The sequence below is a fragment of the Zootoca vivipara genome, chromosome 9, assembly GCF_965207765.1.
Source record: "Zootoca vivipara chromosome 9, rZooViv2.hap1.1, whole genome shotgun sequence".
Classification (NCBI taxonomy): Eukaryota; Metazoa; Chordata; class Lepidosauria; order Squamata; family Lacertidae; genus Zootoca; species Zootoca vivipara.
The window spans coordinates 36,990,183-37,004,016 of NC_142592.1; the positions used below are offsets into that span (position 1 = coordinate 36,990,183).

General features: G+C 40.2%; 1 protein-coding gene across 1 annotated transcript; it reads right to left on the reverse strand.

Annotated features, from left to right (window-relative positions):
* Positions 1 to 822: 822 nt before the first annotated feature.
* On the reverse strand, positions 823 to 13,634 carry USP44 (ubiquitin specific peptidase 44). The gene is made up of 6 exons (XM_035127069.3): positions 13,487 to 13,634; positions 7,475 to 8,974; positions 4,510 to 4,708; positions 3,584 to 3,692; positions 1,898 to 2,103; positions 823 to 1,385 (listed from the first exon to the last, which is right to left on the reverse strand). The coding sequence occupies exons 2-6, from the start codon at positions 8,897 to 8,899 to the stop codon at positions 1,186 to 1,188; spliced, it is 2,139 nt and encodes a 712-aa protein (XP_034982960.1). The 5' UTR covers positions 8,900 to 8,974; positions 13,487 to 13,634; the 3' UTR covers positions 823 to 1,185.
* Between the last annotated feature and the right edge of the window lie 200 nt (positions 13,635 to 13,834).

Below are 13,834 nucleotides of genomic sequence, written 5' to 3' on the forward strand. Positions count from 1 at the left end.
AGGATAGAAGACGAAGGAGCTTTTTGTATAAGCAATACCTTCCCTCCATAATTCACACTAGGGCAAGTCACCCCAAACTCAAATCTATTTCCAGAGGGCAGGAGAGGAAGGGTTTGTGTCTCTTGCTCAAAGAAACCACTCAGCTATCTGAGCATTTTTTTTTAAAAAAAATAGGAGCTTCACATTAACCAGTTCGCTTTCTCAGCACTTTCTTTGTTGGAGGCAGATGTCCTCCAACAGGCATCACAATGTAAGGCTATCCCTCATGCTGGTTCGGAAGTGCTGAAGAATTCAGGAGGATTTTTTCCCCCAAGCAGAGCAGCAGGCAGTTAAAAAAATTAAGCTCTTACCAATAAAATAAAACCCTTTTGCTTTGCTTATACAAAACAAATCACAGCCCACAGTACTCCCAAGTTTCACTTACTCAGCTTCACTTCTTACACAGCCTATGGTCCTAAAAAAACAGATAAAAGACAAATAGAGCAACACAAGATTTTGTGAGGGAACTATCAGATTTGGGGTGCTTTATTGATAGTTGACTCAGAGGGGTAATAATTTGCCAGTTATTCTGCCCCTAGCACTGAGCAGTTGCATACACCGAATAAATATCTTGTTGCTTCTCCCCAGGACTTAGTGACCGAGTAGATAATAGAGTATGGTTTACCAAATGGAGGTAGGAAACAGAGTTGTATTTTGCTCTCTCCAGGACTTTTCAGTTCAGAGGGGAAAGCAAAGTTCTACATTTGATACCATCTTATTTTTTTTAATTCTGTGGAAGCAAGACATGTGCCTACAATGACTGGTACTTCAGGAAACATGGTATAAAATGCACGTTTTTTATAAAAAAAATTCCAAAATTACACGAATTGTTCACCAAAAATTCCTTATCTATGTTTTCTACAGCAAAATATCAAAATATAAAAATGCTGAAAAACAGCTTGAGGTAAGATTTAACGATTCAAATGGCAATTTTCTTTTAAAAAAATAGCTATACAGATATCCTAGTAATTTTGGAAGTTAACTACCATCAATAAAAAGTATTTATACTAAATAAAAATTCTCAAAACAGGTTTTCAGCTAGTACAAAAGGGTATGAAGATACATTGTACAATACTGCACTTACTCATCTCAACACATGTACAAGTGACAACTCTCAAGACTTGTACTGTACACATTGGCTTTGGATTAGCTGTTACTATCTGCATTGGAACAATTAACCTCAGTATTTGGCTGTTTTCCAGATGGTGAGTCAAGAGCTGAAACTTTACAGTGTCCATTTGCCTGAGTAATTCGTTGAGTATAAAACAAGATGTAGGCCTGGGCCTTGCATACTTCTTCCATAGTGCACATGTTGAGCTTGGAATCATTGCAATGAACCCAGAATCCTAGAAGACAAGAGCAATAAAAGTATTGCAGCACTGGTTCTTGTAACAGATCAAAGGATTTTATGTATTGCAATATAAGAATACAGTATTACATTTTACACAGAAATAGCGGTACTCCTCCCACCAAAAGGATATATGCAGAACTGTCCATATGACAGGCTGGCCTCTTCGTGCAGCATTCATTACAATTTTATAAGATTCCTCTGCTTAAAAGCCTATTGAGTTTAGGGAATGAAATATTTGTGCTAGCAAAATGATTAGCACTAGCCCAATGTGACACTGCCCCATGCACCACCCAAAAAACTACTTTATGGGATTGTGAGAAACCCCAGAAAAGATTTAGAAGGAATATGGTGGGGCGGGGGGCATTCAGTTGCACAAAGACAAATCCTTTCCCTGATGGAACCTTCTCCTTAACATTATGTTGAATATAACCCTTCTGTTGGGGCAGTGCAGCTACTGTATCTAAAAGGCAAGCTTAAATTGGATTTCAGATTCAAATTTATTTGTACCTCCTTCTGAATTGTAGCAATAGGCAGTGTAGTGTCCTGAGCCAAAACCTTTCCCGTGATGCATCACAACAGCAGACAGGTCATAGATAAAGCAATCCGGAACAAGGGACTTGAGAGATTCTCTGCAGCAATAGGGCTCCATGCTGAGCGTCTGATCAAAGCTGACGTGCACACCAATCTTCTCACGATGATTACGTCCTGACCATCTTGGGTGATGAAAAGTATAAAAAGGTTATTTTCTATTTCTTTTTCTGTCGGGTACCTTCAACATAACTAGAAGTTAAAAATCTCTATTTGTGGGCTAAAACCTGGAAGTATGTGTATCTCTTACAGTGTGGAAGCAGTTACAGAAACATAATTATAGGGCACCTTGTAGGCTATGTCCTACCGTCTGCAAAGTGCAGGAAATTCACAGTTAGCAGCATCCACAATAATAGTCTTTCCAGTCGCTACTTGGGAACCTCAAGTGAGAGAGAGTCCAACACACTTACAGTTTCATTGTGGAACACTTTCTGTTGAAAGTTTCTCTTAATCCTGTCATTTATGCCCACTAGATCAAGTCCTCATTTGCAAGACACTCCGCCAAGTATCTGAAAAATTGGTTTCTTATGTCTAGTTCAGAAGTTGGTTCCCTCACAACCACTCCCACTGTGACAAATTTGACTGGTTTGTTCAAACCCAATTGACAAATAAAATGTTTTTCTCTAATGCCACTGGTTCCTTAGGGATTTACAGCCACAGACTCTGCGAGGGCCATTTAAGAGTTTCATAGAAGGGAGAATTTCACCAGCTGTGCCTTCCCCAATCATTCCCTAGAAGTAACAAGAAAATCTGATAGAATTATTCCCTGCTTTGCCATTTACAAAGCATCTGTCTTTCCTATACAGTGGAACCTCGGTTTATGAACACCTCGGTTTATGAATTTTCGGTTTATGAACGCCACGGACCCATCTGGAACGGATTAATTAATTTTCCATTACTTTTAATGGGAAAGTTCGCTTCAGTTTATGAACGCTTCAGTTTAAGTACTCCGCGGACCCATCTGGAACGGATTAATTCACTTTCCATTACTTTCAATGGGAAAGTTCACTTCAGTTTATGAACGCTTCAGTTTAAGTACCCCGCGGACCATCTGGAACGGATTAATCCACTTTCCATTACTTTCAATGGGAAAGTTCGCTTCAGTTTATGAACGCTTCAGTTTATGAACAGACTTCCGGAACCAATTGTGTTCATAAACCGAGGTACCACTGTAGACTGCTTCCTGAGGTCTCTTCCCACTTTAAGATTTGCTTCACAGTGGTGCTTCTTGTCCCTGAGGCATATACAAGGTCTTAATTTATGTCAAACAACTTTGCCTCACAGAAGACAGGCTGCTAACATTTGGATACTAATAACTTCATTCCTTGAGCACCTGAAATGTTCAGGAACACCTCAATATTCACAGCAGTTCAAATCATTGTCAGAAGCTTCATCAAATTCCTTTAATGCAAACCACTATCGATAACAGGCATCATATCCCTTGGGATCTGGGTGAAGCGCACATTTTTATTGTAATCTGAAGAAAGAAGCATTCTTTATAATCTGACTAAATATACAGGTTTTTTTTATTAAAAAAACAACCTTGAGAGAAGGTTGCCAGCCCATTTTCCTTAATACGATAGCAAAGGTAGTTCTCTACAGTACCTGAACCGCTTAAGGTGTAACCGCAGAACTTGAGGTAGTCGGCATACCATAAGTTGCTTCTGTGCTTCTGTGAGTATAATGGGCTTAGAAGAAAACTTCCTTCGTTTTGCTATGACAAGAAAAAGAAAATCCTCCACTCATATTCACAATAGATGCAAGTTGTAGAAAAAATAAATCGATGCACTTGGGATAATACATGCCAAACATAGGTTGCCTCTGTCTAGAGCTTCTCAACTAAGCATTGGTTTAGAAGAATTTCTGTGTGTACAGTCAGTTTAGCAGGAATCCATTTTGGAGATATATTGTGGAAACATTACTTGAACATAAAGAACATTCAATATACAACTTTATATCAGTGATGTGGGGGCTGAAGATTTTCTGCAGAAAAAAAACTATCATAAGTTTTTGAATTAATACCAATTGCAAATAATTAGGAAAGCATGGCATTTTCAGAATATCTAGCCTTGTTTACTATAAGCAAATAAAACAAACCAAATTAGGCCATCAGAAAATTTTATGAAATGAAAATTTTCTAAATAGCAGATTTCAATGCAATTCAGTTCAAAAAATTCCAGAAAACCCTTATCACAGGTATGTTGGTATACAACGCAAGGAGCTCCAGTGAAGTATTGACAATGTGCTGATGCAATCCTGAGATGAGCGCATGGTATAAATACTAAAAAAAGTTACAAATGTGATTGATAGTTTCGTTCCTTGAGATTACCTTTATGTATCATATGACCTTATACTGTGAGCTCAAGGGACTGTTTTGCACAAATAAGAGGTATCTTGTTTTGCACAAATAAGAGGTAATTTTTCTGATTGTGATGTTTAAAAATGTACTGCCAGTATCTATGCCCTTAACCAAAGCTAGGCCACATGTTACATGAAAGTCAGGTGCCCGAGTACATGCTGCCTTTACTCACTGTTGCACTGATCACAGGCATATATCTTTCCTTCCAATGCTTCAGTTTCTGTAAACTTTGCCAACATTTCCGTCAACAAGCATGGATGCTGACAGGTTGTCTCCTTTCCATTGCAGTGGTATCGTTCAGGAAATTCCAGTGACAGATCCCAGAAGGGTTCTATAGTATTAGACTTATTATCACACGCAAGACACGTTACCTGTCGAGACAAAAAAATTACTTAATTTGACTTTCTTGCCCTCCCTTCTTTTGTAAGTGAATGTGCATACATATTGCAGATGTGTAGAGGAGGCGTGGAGCAATCCAAAACCCCAATCCTTCACACTGGAGGGGGTCTGGACAGAGTGAGAGGGGTCCCCCTGCCCAGCTCTGGTTAGTTCCACTGATGGAGAAGGGCATTTTGGGGATGGGCTAGACCAGCATGAGATCTGCTGCAGTCAAGCAACAGGAACGGGCCCAATCCAGGGTGGGAACTGACGCAATGAAGTGGCATTTGCCCCCTTTCTGTCTTGGCCAGTGCAAACACTGAGGCTATGGGTGCATGAAGCCCTGTCACTGGGATTCAGGGGATTGGGACTGTGGCCTTAGCTGCTTTGTTGCTCTTGAAAGCCTCATCATCATCTTAAAATTGATTAGATTTTTTTTTAAAAAAAATGTAAAATTACAGCTCAGTGACAGTTGATGTCCTTCCATTTGACCCTTCATTTCAGTTTACATGACCCATCCTGAGAGCTGTTTATAGTGATTTTTCTTTCTCCATAGTTAATTGAAAAATGCTTTTCAACTAGGGCCCCAATTCTGAAAAGCCTTCAGTGCACTGCAAACAAAGCCAGATACAGTGGTGCCTCGCTTAATGAATGCCCTGCTTAACGAAATTTCTGCTTAACGAAAGGTTTTTTCTAGTGGAGGTTGCTTCGCTAGACGAATTTGTTTTATGGAAAATTCGTCTAGTGAATCGCGGTTTCCCATAGGAATGCATTGAAATTCAATTAATGCGTTCCTATGGGCAAAAAAAAATTCAAAAAAAATTCAATGCATTCCTATGGGATTCGCTAGACGAATTTTTCGTTATAAGAAAAGAGCCATGGAAGAACTTAAATTTGTCTAGCGAGGCACCACTGTATATGATGCTCTTTGTTATTTTCCACTATAATTAATGCTGTTATTATTCGATCAATAAATATTTTATATAATACCAGTTTAATGTGCTTCATTAGTAAAGAGCCTTAATATTGATAGTCATTTTAGTATTTCCAGGGGGGGGGCAAAAGATATAATTTTTTATATACAGGTTATGAAACAATGTATCTTGAAGGTAAAAATTAAGTGGACATTCATGGGTATGGTGCAAATATTTCACTGTATTTGTTTCTAGGAAACAAGTCTGAAGTACAGTAGCTCGTAGCAAATGCAAGGTAGAGCAAATGAGAGGAATGGAACAAGAAGTAAAATACCCCTCAATGATTAATCAAACTGCTGAAATCTAGGGACAGAACAATACTGCAATTGCATTATTATGCTGACTGTGAAACTGGGGGCCCAGATGAAGTTTCCAAACCCAAGCAGTTCAACTCCATAGGGCAGACACCCCCAAACTCGGCCCTCCAGATCCCTAGCTAACAGGACCAGTGGTCAGGGATGATGGAAATGTTAGTGACTCAAGCAAGGTTCTCCTGGGTGCAGGCTTCTGTACATGAACTACCACAAAATGCAGTAACGACTTACAAGGTCCCGGTAGTATTTTAATGCCATTTAGGAATCTGCACATCAAGACTACAGAGGGCATTCTGATAAGTTATTATAGTTGCAATTAACAGACCACAGCAGTCCCTGTAAAATCAGTGGCGATGCTCTGAGATCAGTGAATTGTGCAGAAAATTGCTTGAAATGCTACTACTCTCAGTTCCTTAAAGATAAAAATCAAGCTTGACAAAAGGCTGATTAGATTAACTCTTTTAGATGAGTACTTTTTCATATACGGCAAAGTATCAAATGCATGTGAATTTAAATCATTAGATTTTTTACTGCGTATGAAGTAGAAAAGTTATAACAGCTGCAGACACTTATTCTACTGGCATGCATTATACAAACATCCCAATTCAGTGATGGAAATTTAAGTCAGCTTTGACCTGAAAGCCCCATGTTCCAGATTTCAATTATCTTAGTATGGGTCTCAAATCACAACAACCTGCAGCAAGTTGCATGTTTTTACTACAAATACAAAGATGTCTGATTCATAAGAGGCTAATAATTACTCTATTTTTTTCTCCTGGAGTAGTAGATTATGCTGTTTAATTTTATCAGCACTTAAAGAAAATAATTAAAATAGAAAGGAAAGCTGGTTTAGATGTTGGTTTAGTAGCACTCTGATATGGTCATGCCATGAATGATCATTATGCTCTCCGGAAGAGTAATGCAGATACTCCCTTCCAACAGCCATACCTCTAGCCTCCAACTTAATGTTTTCTTGCAAACTTGAAATAAACCAATAGCTGTAACTACCTACAATCAGTATCTTTCTGAATCTGACAATATTCTATCTTTTCTTGTGCACTCTTTAAAAAATTATTTTCTGACACTTAATCTACACAACCCATGAAGGCAATATATTTATTTAAAAGATTTATTAAAAGAGACTACACCCGTCCACTGATAACAGTAAAATGAGTCTTCATTTTGACCCATTAATTTGCATTAATACAGTGGACGCTCGGGTTGCAAATATGATCTGTGCGGGAGGCACGTTCGCAACCTGCATTCACAACCTGCAGCGCTGCATCTGCGCACATGCCGGTCGCAATTTGGCACTTCTGCGCATGCGCCGAAACCCGGAAGTAACCCGTTCCGGTACTTCCTGGTTTGGCGTGCCGTGCAACCCGAAAATGCACAACCTGAAGTGTCTGTAACCCGCGGTATGACTGCATTTTAAATCACTGCAGAGCTTTGTGAATGCAACACAACATACCTGGCTTAAAAGCTGTCCATGAAAAATTGTATTGACCACATTCAAAACCTGTTTAATGAGTTTCCTTTGAGAAGTAGGGATGAGGGCTGGGCATTTTGTACGAGCTGTCTCCAATTCTTGCTGTACTTTATCCAAAAGTTCACAGAGAAATTCCTGAGCATCTTGCTGGGCATAACCACGAAAGGCTGGGATGAGTCTCCACACAGAATGGAGCATGGCAAATGGAGATACCAGTGCCCACTTGCCAGACCACATGACTTGAAACAATGTATGCAGCTCATGACAAAGAGAAATGTACTTTGAGCTTGGCTCCTTAGGCTGAATAAGTTCCATATTTCTACTATTTGATGCTCCACCACTTAAGCCTGATGAAACACTAGATCGCCTTGCAGAAGACTCCTTGTCCTTAAATTGACTTTTGTTCACATGAAATATCGAGCCGGCAGATGGAGAATTCTTAGAAGATGATCTTGTTTTGCCATTGGCTGCAGCTGCTAACAACTCTTGAGTTTGGTTCAAATCAAGTTTTAAAAAACATTCCCGAAATATGAGCAAATGACTCAGTACCTGAAGAACAGAGTTCATATAACATGTATTCCCCAAGTTTCGTAATCCTGTTACACCGGGAGTCACAGTAGGCCTTCGTTTAACTGGAGAGTCATTAATTTTTTTTAATTTTACATCATCTGAGGTAGCTGTTACTTTCAGTTCTACAGCAGAGTCCAAATTCTGTGACATTTTTAGTGCATAGAGTGATATTTTTGAGGATTCCTTATTTTGATTTTGCAAGCGAAAGCTCTTTCTTGGAGGCATTTTTTCCATTTCTTCTTTCAACTGGCGCTTTCTCTCTTCTCTTTTCTTCTTAGCATTGATCCTTCTTTCTTCTGCTTCTTCCCTTAGCTTCTCTTCTTCTAAAACCCTTTTTCCACTTGGTGTCAGTTCAAACCAAGATCTAAAAACTTTGCCCATTAATGCATGCCTCCTGTGCCATAGAGCTGTGAACATACGGTCTTGATTACGAAGCAAGGCTTGAGCACTATTATGGGAAAGATAATCACTTGTGCCCATCGATCGCAAAATCCTGCCACTGCGAGTAGTACAGTCATAATTTTGACTCTTGATTGCATTTAATGTACTTCGCAACAGCTTTAAATCACCAGTTGCATTATCATTAAGAACATAGTCATCACAAAGGTAGCAGAAAACATATAGCTCATTCACTTCTAATGCCACTGGATGACTGCTTTCCTGAAAGTGCTTTAGTGCATGTTCTTCAATGTATCTTCCACAAGCAACATGTGAGCAGCTGAGGCAGGCCCATACAGATTCTGTAGTATTGCATACCATGCAATGCCACTTGTGAGGATTTACAATGGAATGGTCTTGGGCAAGCCGAAGTCTTCCTACATGTTTACACTTATCCATTCTCAATACTATAACGTCGATGAAATGCTACAGAAATTCATCTTCCAAAGAGTTTCCCAGCCTTTGCATTTTGACCTGCAAGCAGAAACAAAAGTTAGCTTCAGCTTTTGTAGGACGTAAGGAGAATCTGCTGAATCAGATCAAAGACCCACCTAGTCTAGCGCCCTGTTCTCACAGTGGCCAACCAAATGCCTCCAGCAAACCTGAAAGCAGGACATGAACATAGCAGCACTCTCCTCACTCATGCTCCTCAACAACTGGCCTCAGAGGCATACCAACTTAGATACAGAAGCAATCATTCCTTGTAACCATTGTTGGCAGTTTTCCTCCATTCCATGGCATGATGTTGGACTAGATGACCCTTTGGGTCCCTCCCAACTCTATGATTCTATGAATTTGCCTAACCCCAATTTAATGCTGGTTACAGGTAGGTAGCCGTGTTGGTCTGAGTCAAAACAAAATTTAAAAATTCCTTCAGTAGCACCTTAAAGACTTTAAGGTGCTACTGAAGGAATTTTCCAATTTAATGCTTTCCAAGTTGGTAGCCTACAATCCATCTTATGATAGTGAATTCTATGTCTTAACTATGGACTGTGTGAAATACTTCCTTTTTTTGTCCTGTAACTCCCAACACTCAGCTTCACTGCATGATCCTGGGTTCTAATACTATGAAAGGGCGAGGAAAAAACTTACGGTATTTCTATTCACCTGCTTCACTTAATGCATAACTGCACACACCTTTATCATCTTCCTCCTTACACCAAATGTCAAAATCTTTCCCCATAGGAATAAATTCTGCAGTATGGCATAACCTTTTCCGTCTACCTGAAAATTTGCACTAATCAGCATGAAGCATCAGTTTAAGACAGATCTATTTAATAAATCATGGCTCAAGGTGGTCCACTGACAAATATTAGGATGGGGCACAGCACCTAAACTTGTCACTACATCTGTATCCCATGACAAACAAGCCCCATGTGCCCTTGTACATATGGAATATTGTGAAACTTTAGCCTGACAAGCAGTCAAACTTTATAGGTACTGGATACTTCCATTGTTTCATTAGCACATATCATTCTGTTCAGCGTTGCACCTATTCCTATCTACTTTTTACAGGTTTATAAACATAGCATTTTTAAAACTCAGTTTAGAAACACTTTTTATTAGCTAAGCAGTGTACATAATTAGTATAAAATATTTATAATAAAATACCAATAATAATCATAAGACTTTAAAATGCTGGTAAAAATCAACAGAATCTTAAGAACAATAAACATAATTAAATGACATGTCTGGGTAGGCTTTCTGAAATAAGGAGGTTTTTAGCAGGCATTAAAAAAACAGTGCAATGAAGCCTGCTATTGATAGGCTTTGAGTTCCAGAGCATAGATGCTGACATATACTAAAATATTTTTCCTCACAAGTGCAGAATGAATATTATATGGCACTTGTAAAACTGCCAGTACCACAGCTTGAAGAGGTCAAGTGGGCACATATGGAGTGGCAATACTTCAAGTAAAAGAGTTGACGGTTTTATATACTAATTGAAACAAGCCAGAAGCCAGGAGAGTTCTGTGAGCAGAAGTATTATATGTTGACAGGATCTTACTCCTGTCAGCAATTGCGCTGCAGCATTCTGCACTAACTGTAGTTTCCAGATCAAGCACAAGGAAAGCCTCAAATAAAGCACACTGTAATAATTCAACCATGACTTTACCAATGCTTGGCCTACTGTGCTCAAACTATCCTGGTCCAGGGACAACAGCAGCTCCCGTCAACAGTCGGAGTTGATAAAATTATTATTATTTATTCAATTTCTATACTGCCATTCATCCGAGGATCATAGGGAAGTTTGCAATATAAAAACACAAATATGTATAACATAGTAACAAACAAAAACAACATCAAGGTTTTCTGGCTCATGTCTTAAATACAATTTTGAAATAACTGAGCAAATAGCCTCAATATACGGTATATCATTTCACTTTAAATACAATCCTTCTACCTGCTGTCCTACCTCACTGACAAAATGTAAAAGTAAGCAGTACCGGTAATCATTCCTTCTTTAGCCTCTACACATCATGAAATAATCACAGAACATGAATTTTTAATATGAAGTAAATTGTTAAATACAAATGCAGTAGCTTAACTTCTTACTAACACAAATAGGCACTCAGTGCAAGTCAGAAAATATGAACTCCTACTATCATAAATCAGTATTTACACACATGGCTCATAAATTATTTTCACCATTAAGCATCACATTATTTAAAGGAACAGTTCCCAAACTGGTGCAGTCCAGATGTCAAGCACAGAAAGTAAGTTACAATTGTTAAGTGCTGTGTAGTAGAAATTAAATGGTTATAGTGCGAATAACCAATACATGACAAATCTGGTCTAGTACTTTAAAATTGCATCTTAGCAGTACAGTCCTATACATTAGGAGTAAGCCCCAGTGAATTCAATGAACTTACTCCCAGTTAAGTTTGTATAGCAGGGATAGGCAACCTAAGGCCCGTGGGCCGGATGCGGCCCAATCGCCTTCTCAATCCGGCCCATGGACAGTCCGGGAATCAGCATGTTTTTACATGCATAGAATGTGTGCTTTTATTTAAAATGCATCTTTGGGTTACTTGTGGGGCATAGGAATTCGTTCATCCCCCCCCAAAAAAATATAGTATGGCCCACCACATGGTCTGGGGGACGGTGGACCATGGCTGAAAAAGGTTGCTGACCCCTGGTTGTATAGGATTTTACAGCCTAACAGCACAATCCTAACTATGCCTAGTCAGAAGTTGTATTGAATTCAATGGGGTTTACTCCCAGATAGGCGGGAAAAGGTGGGGGTCTGGGAGGGAATTAACATCTTATAACAATCATTAACTTCTTACAATGAAAAGTGTTTATTTGGCTGCAATCCTAACTATGTCTACTCAGAACTAAATTCAAAGTGGCTTACACCCAGATATGTGAAGTTAAGACTGTACACTGAAACCTGGATCTTCATGACCTTGTCATGTAAAAAAGTTCATGCACTACCAAAGTAATTTAAGTACATAAAAACTTAACAAATCTCTACCCTTTAGCATTATAATCACTTGCCATCATTAAAAGTCACAAACTTTTGTGTAAAATATACTACATGCAGTACCCCTTTCTACATAATCACTGTTAACCCAAAATTCTGGAAATAATAGACTGGCTTTTTTGCATAGAGTTTTGTTTCACTCCAATTTACATTTAAATGCAGCTCCATGCTGACCTATTAGCAAATCTACTAGTTCACATTGTTTCATAGATTTCCCCCTCCCATTATCTTCTGATACTTTTTCAATGAGTTTGATGCACACAAACCCTAAGTAACAGAGATTCAAAAGGTATGTCTTATTGTCAGTTACTCAACACAACAGAAGAGTTCAAGTGTGGGGCCAAGTGTGGATGCTTATTCTAAGAATATTATAAATCATAAGATTTATTAAGAAAATGTTTCCTCTACTCATTCTGGTCACTAGCTTTTCTTCTTTTTTAACACACTCACTTGTGATATACCTATCAGTGGATGTTCTCCAAGAAATTGTGTTTACAGACACAGCCTTCAGGTGCATACTCAAGATCACTTAAGATATATTTAGTAGTCCTTTGTATTCTCAATCAGGATAGTTAAGTGACAAAAATAGACAAGTTTCTCCTATCTTAAATTTATGTTTCATCTAATCTATGTCAGCAATTACCAACAGGAAGTATTCCAGATCAATGAGGTTGCAGGTGCCAACTTCCAAAATACAAGAAATATGTAAGGAAGGGTGGATGTAAGTAAGATGAGACTTATTAATTCAGAGGAGGTGACAACATACTGAGTGTATTAACCTCGACTTTCAAAAACCATCACAAACCTATTCCAGGTACAACAAGTGCTTCCTTCGAAAGATAAGAGTTACACCCCTGAAAGTAAACATCTCAACAGGTCCGCAGAAATCTGTTCCCTTTCAAAAAAATAATAATAAATCAAGGCAGAAGTAAAAGCTAGACGTCCATTTCCACAGCATAAAAAGTTTTTAACACACTTCCTTCCTATCCCACCATCTCAAAACGAAAACGTCTAGTCATCCAGAACCGGCTTTAACCTATGGAGGCCGATAACATGGGGACCGTCTCCACAAGAGCAAGTTACCTATAAAACATTTGTGAGCGCGCCGTGAATACACATCGGGAAACCAGCCCACTCGCAATTATTTAAAAGGTGCAGCTAATCCAGTGACCCCGACCAGCGCCCCCGAGACTCCCAACACTCTCAGGGGCGCCTCCGAACCCCCTGTTTTTCGTCCCAGGATAAGGTAAGGAGACTCTCGACGGGATGGCGAAGAAGCCGAGGGAGAGAAGTTTCCCCTTCGAAGAGGCGCCAAAAACCCAGCACCGGAGCGGGGGCTTCCCGGGTGACGGGAAGAGCAGCGGAGGACACTACTTGGAAGAAGTAACGGGCTGCTTCCTCGCTCTCGGAGCGCTTGGCATCCCCCGGCTGCCCCCGACCGGAACCCCCCACTCCACCTCACCCCACCCGCTCCGCCTTCAGAGCCCGCCAACTCTCACCGGACCGGCTCGAGCCATGTCCCTCCGCTTGCGGAGCGCTCCCGCTCAGCCGCTCAGCCCCTCGCGCAGCCGTCGTCCCCGGCGCCAGCGCCCGCCAGCAGTAGCCGCCGCCATCTTGTGCTCCTCGCGCCTCCAGCTTTTCAGTGTCACAAGCAACCGCCCCCTCGGCCGCGTCAGCGCCGCGCCTCCCTCGAGCGGCTCGCTCGCTCGCACACGCAGCGGGGATCCCGCGGGCGGCGCTTGCCTCGTGGTTCTCGCAGCGGCGGAGCCCCGCTCGAGCGTCTCTCTCTCTCTCTCGACCTGCCATAATAAGAGCCCTTCGCCATGTGCTGCCTCCGCCTCTGCTCT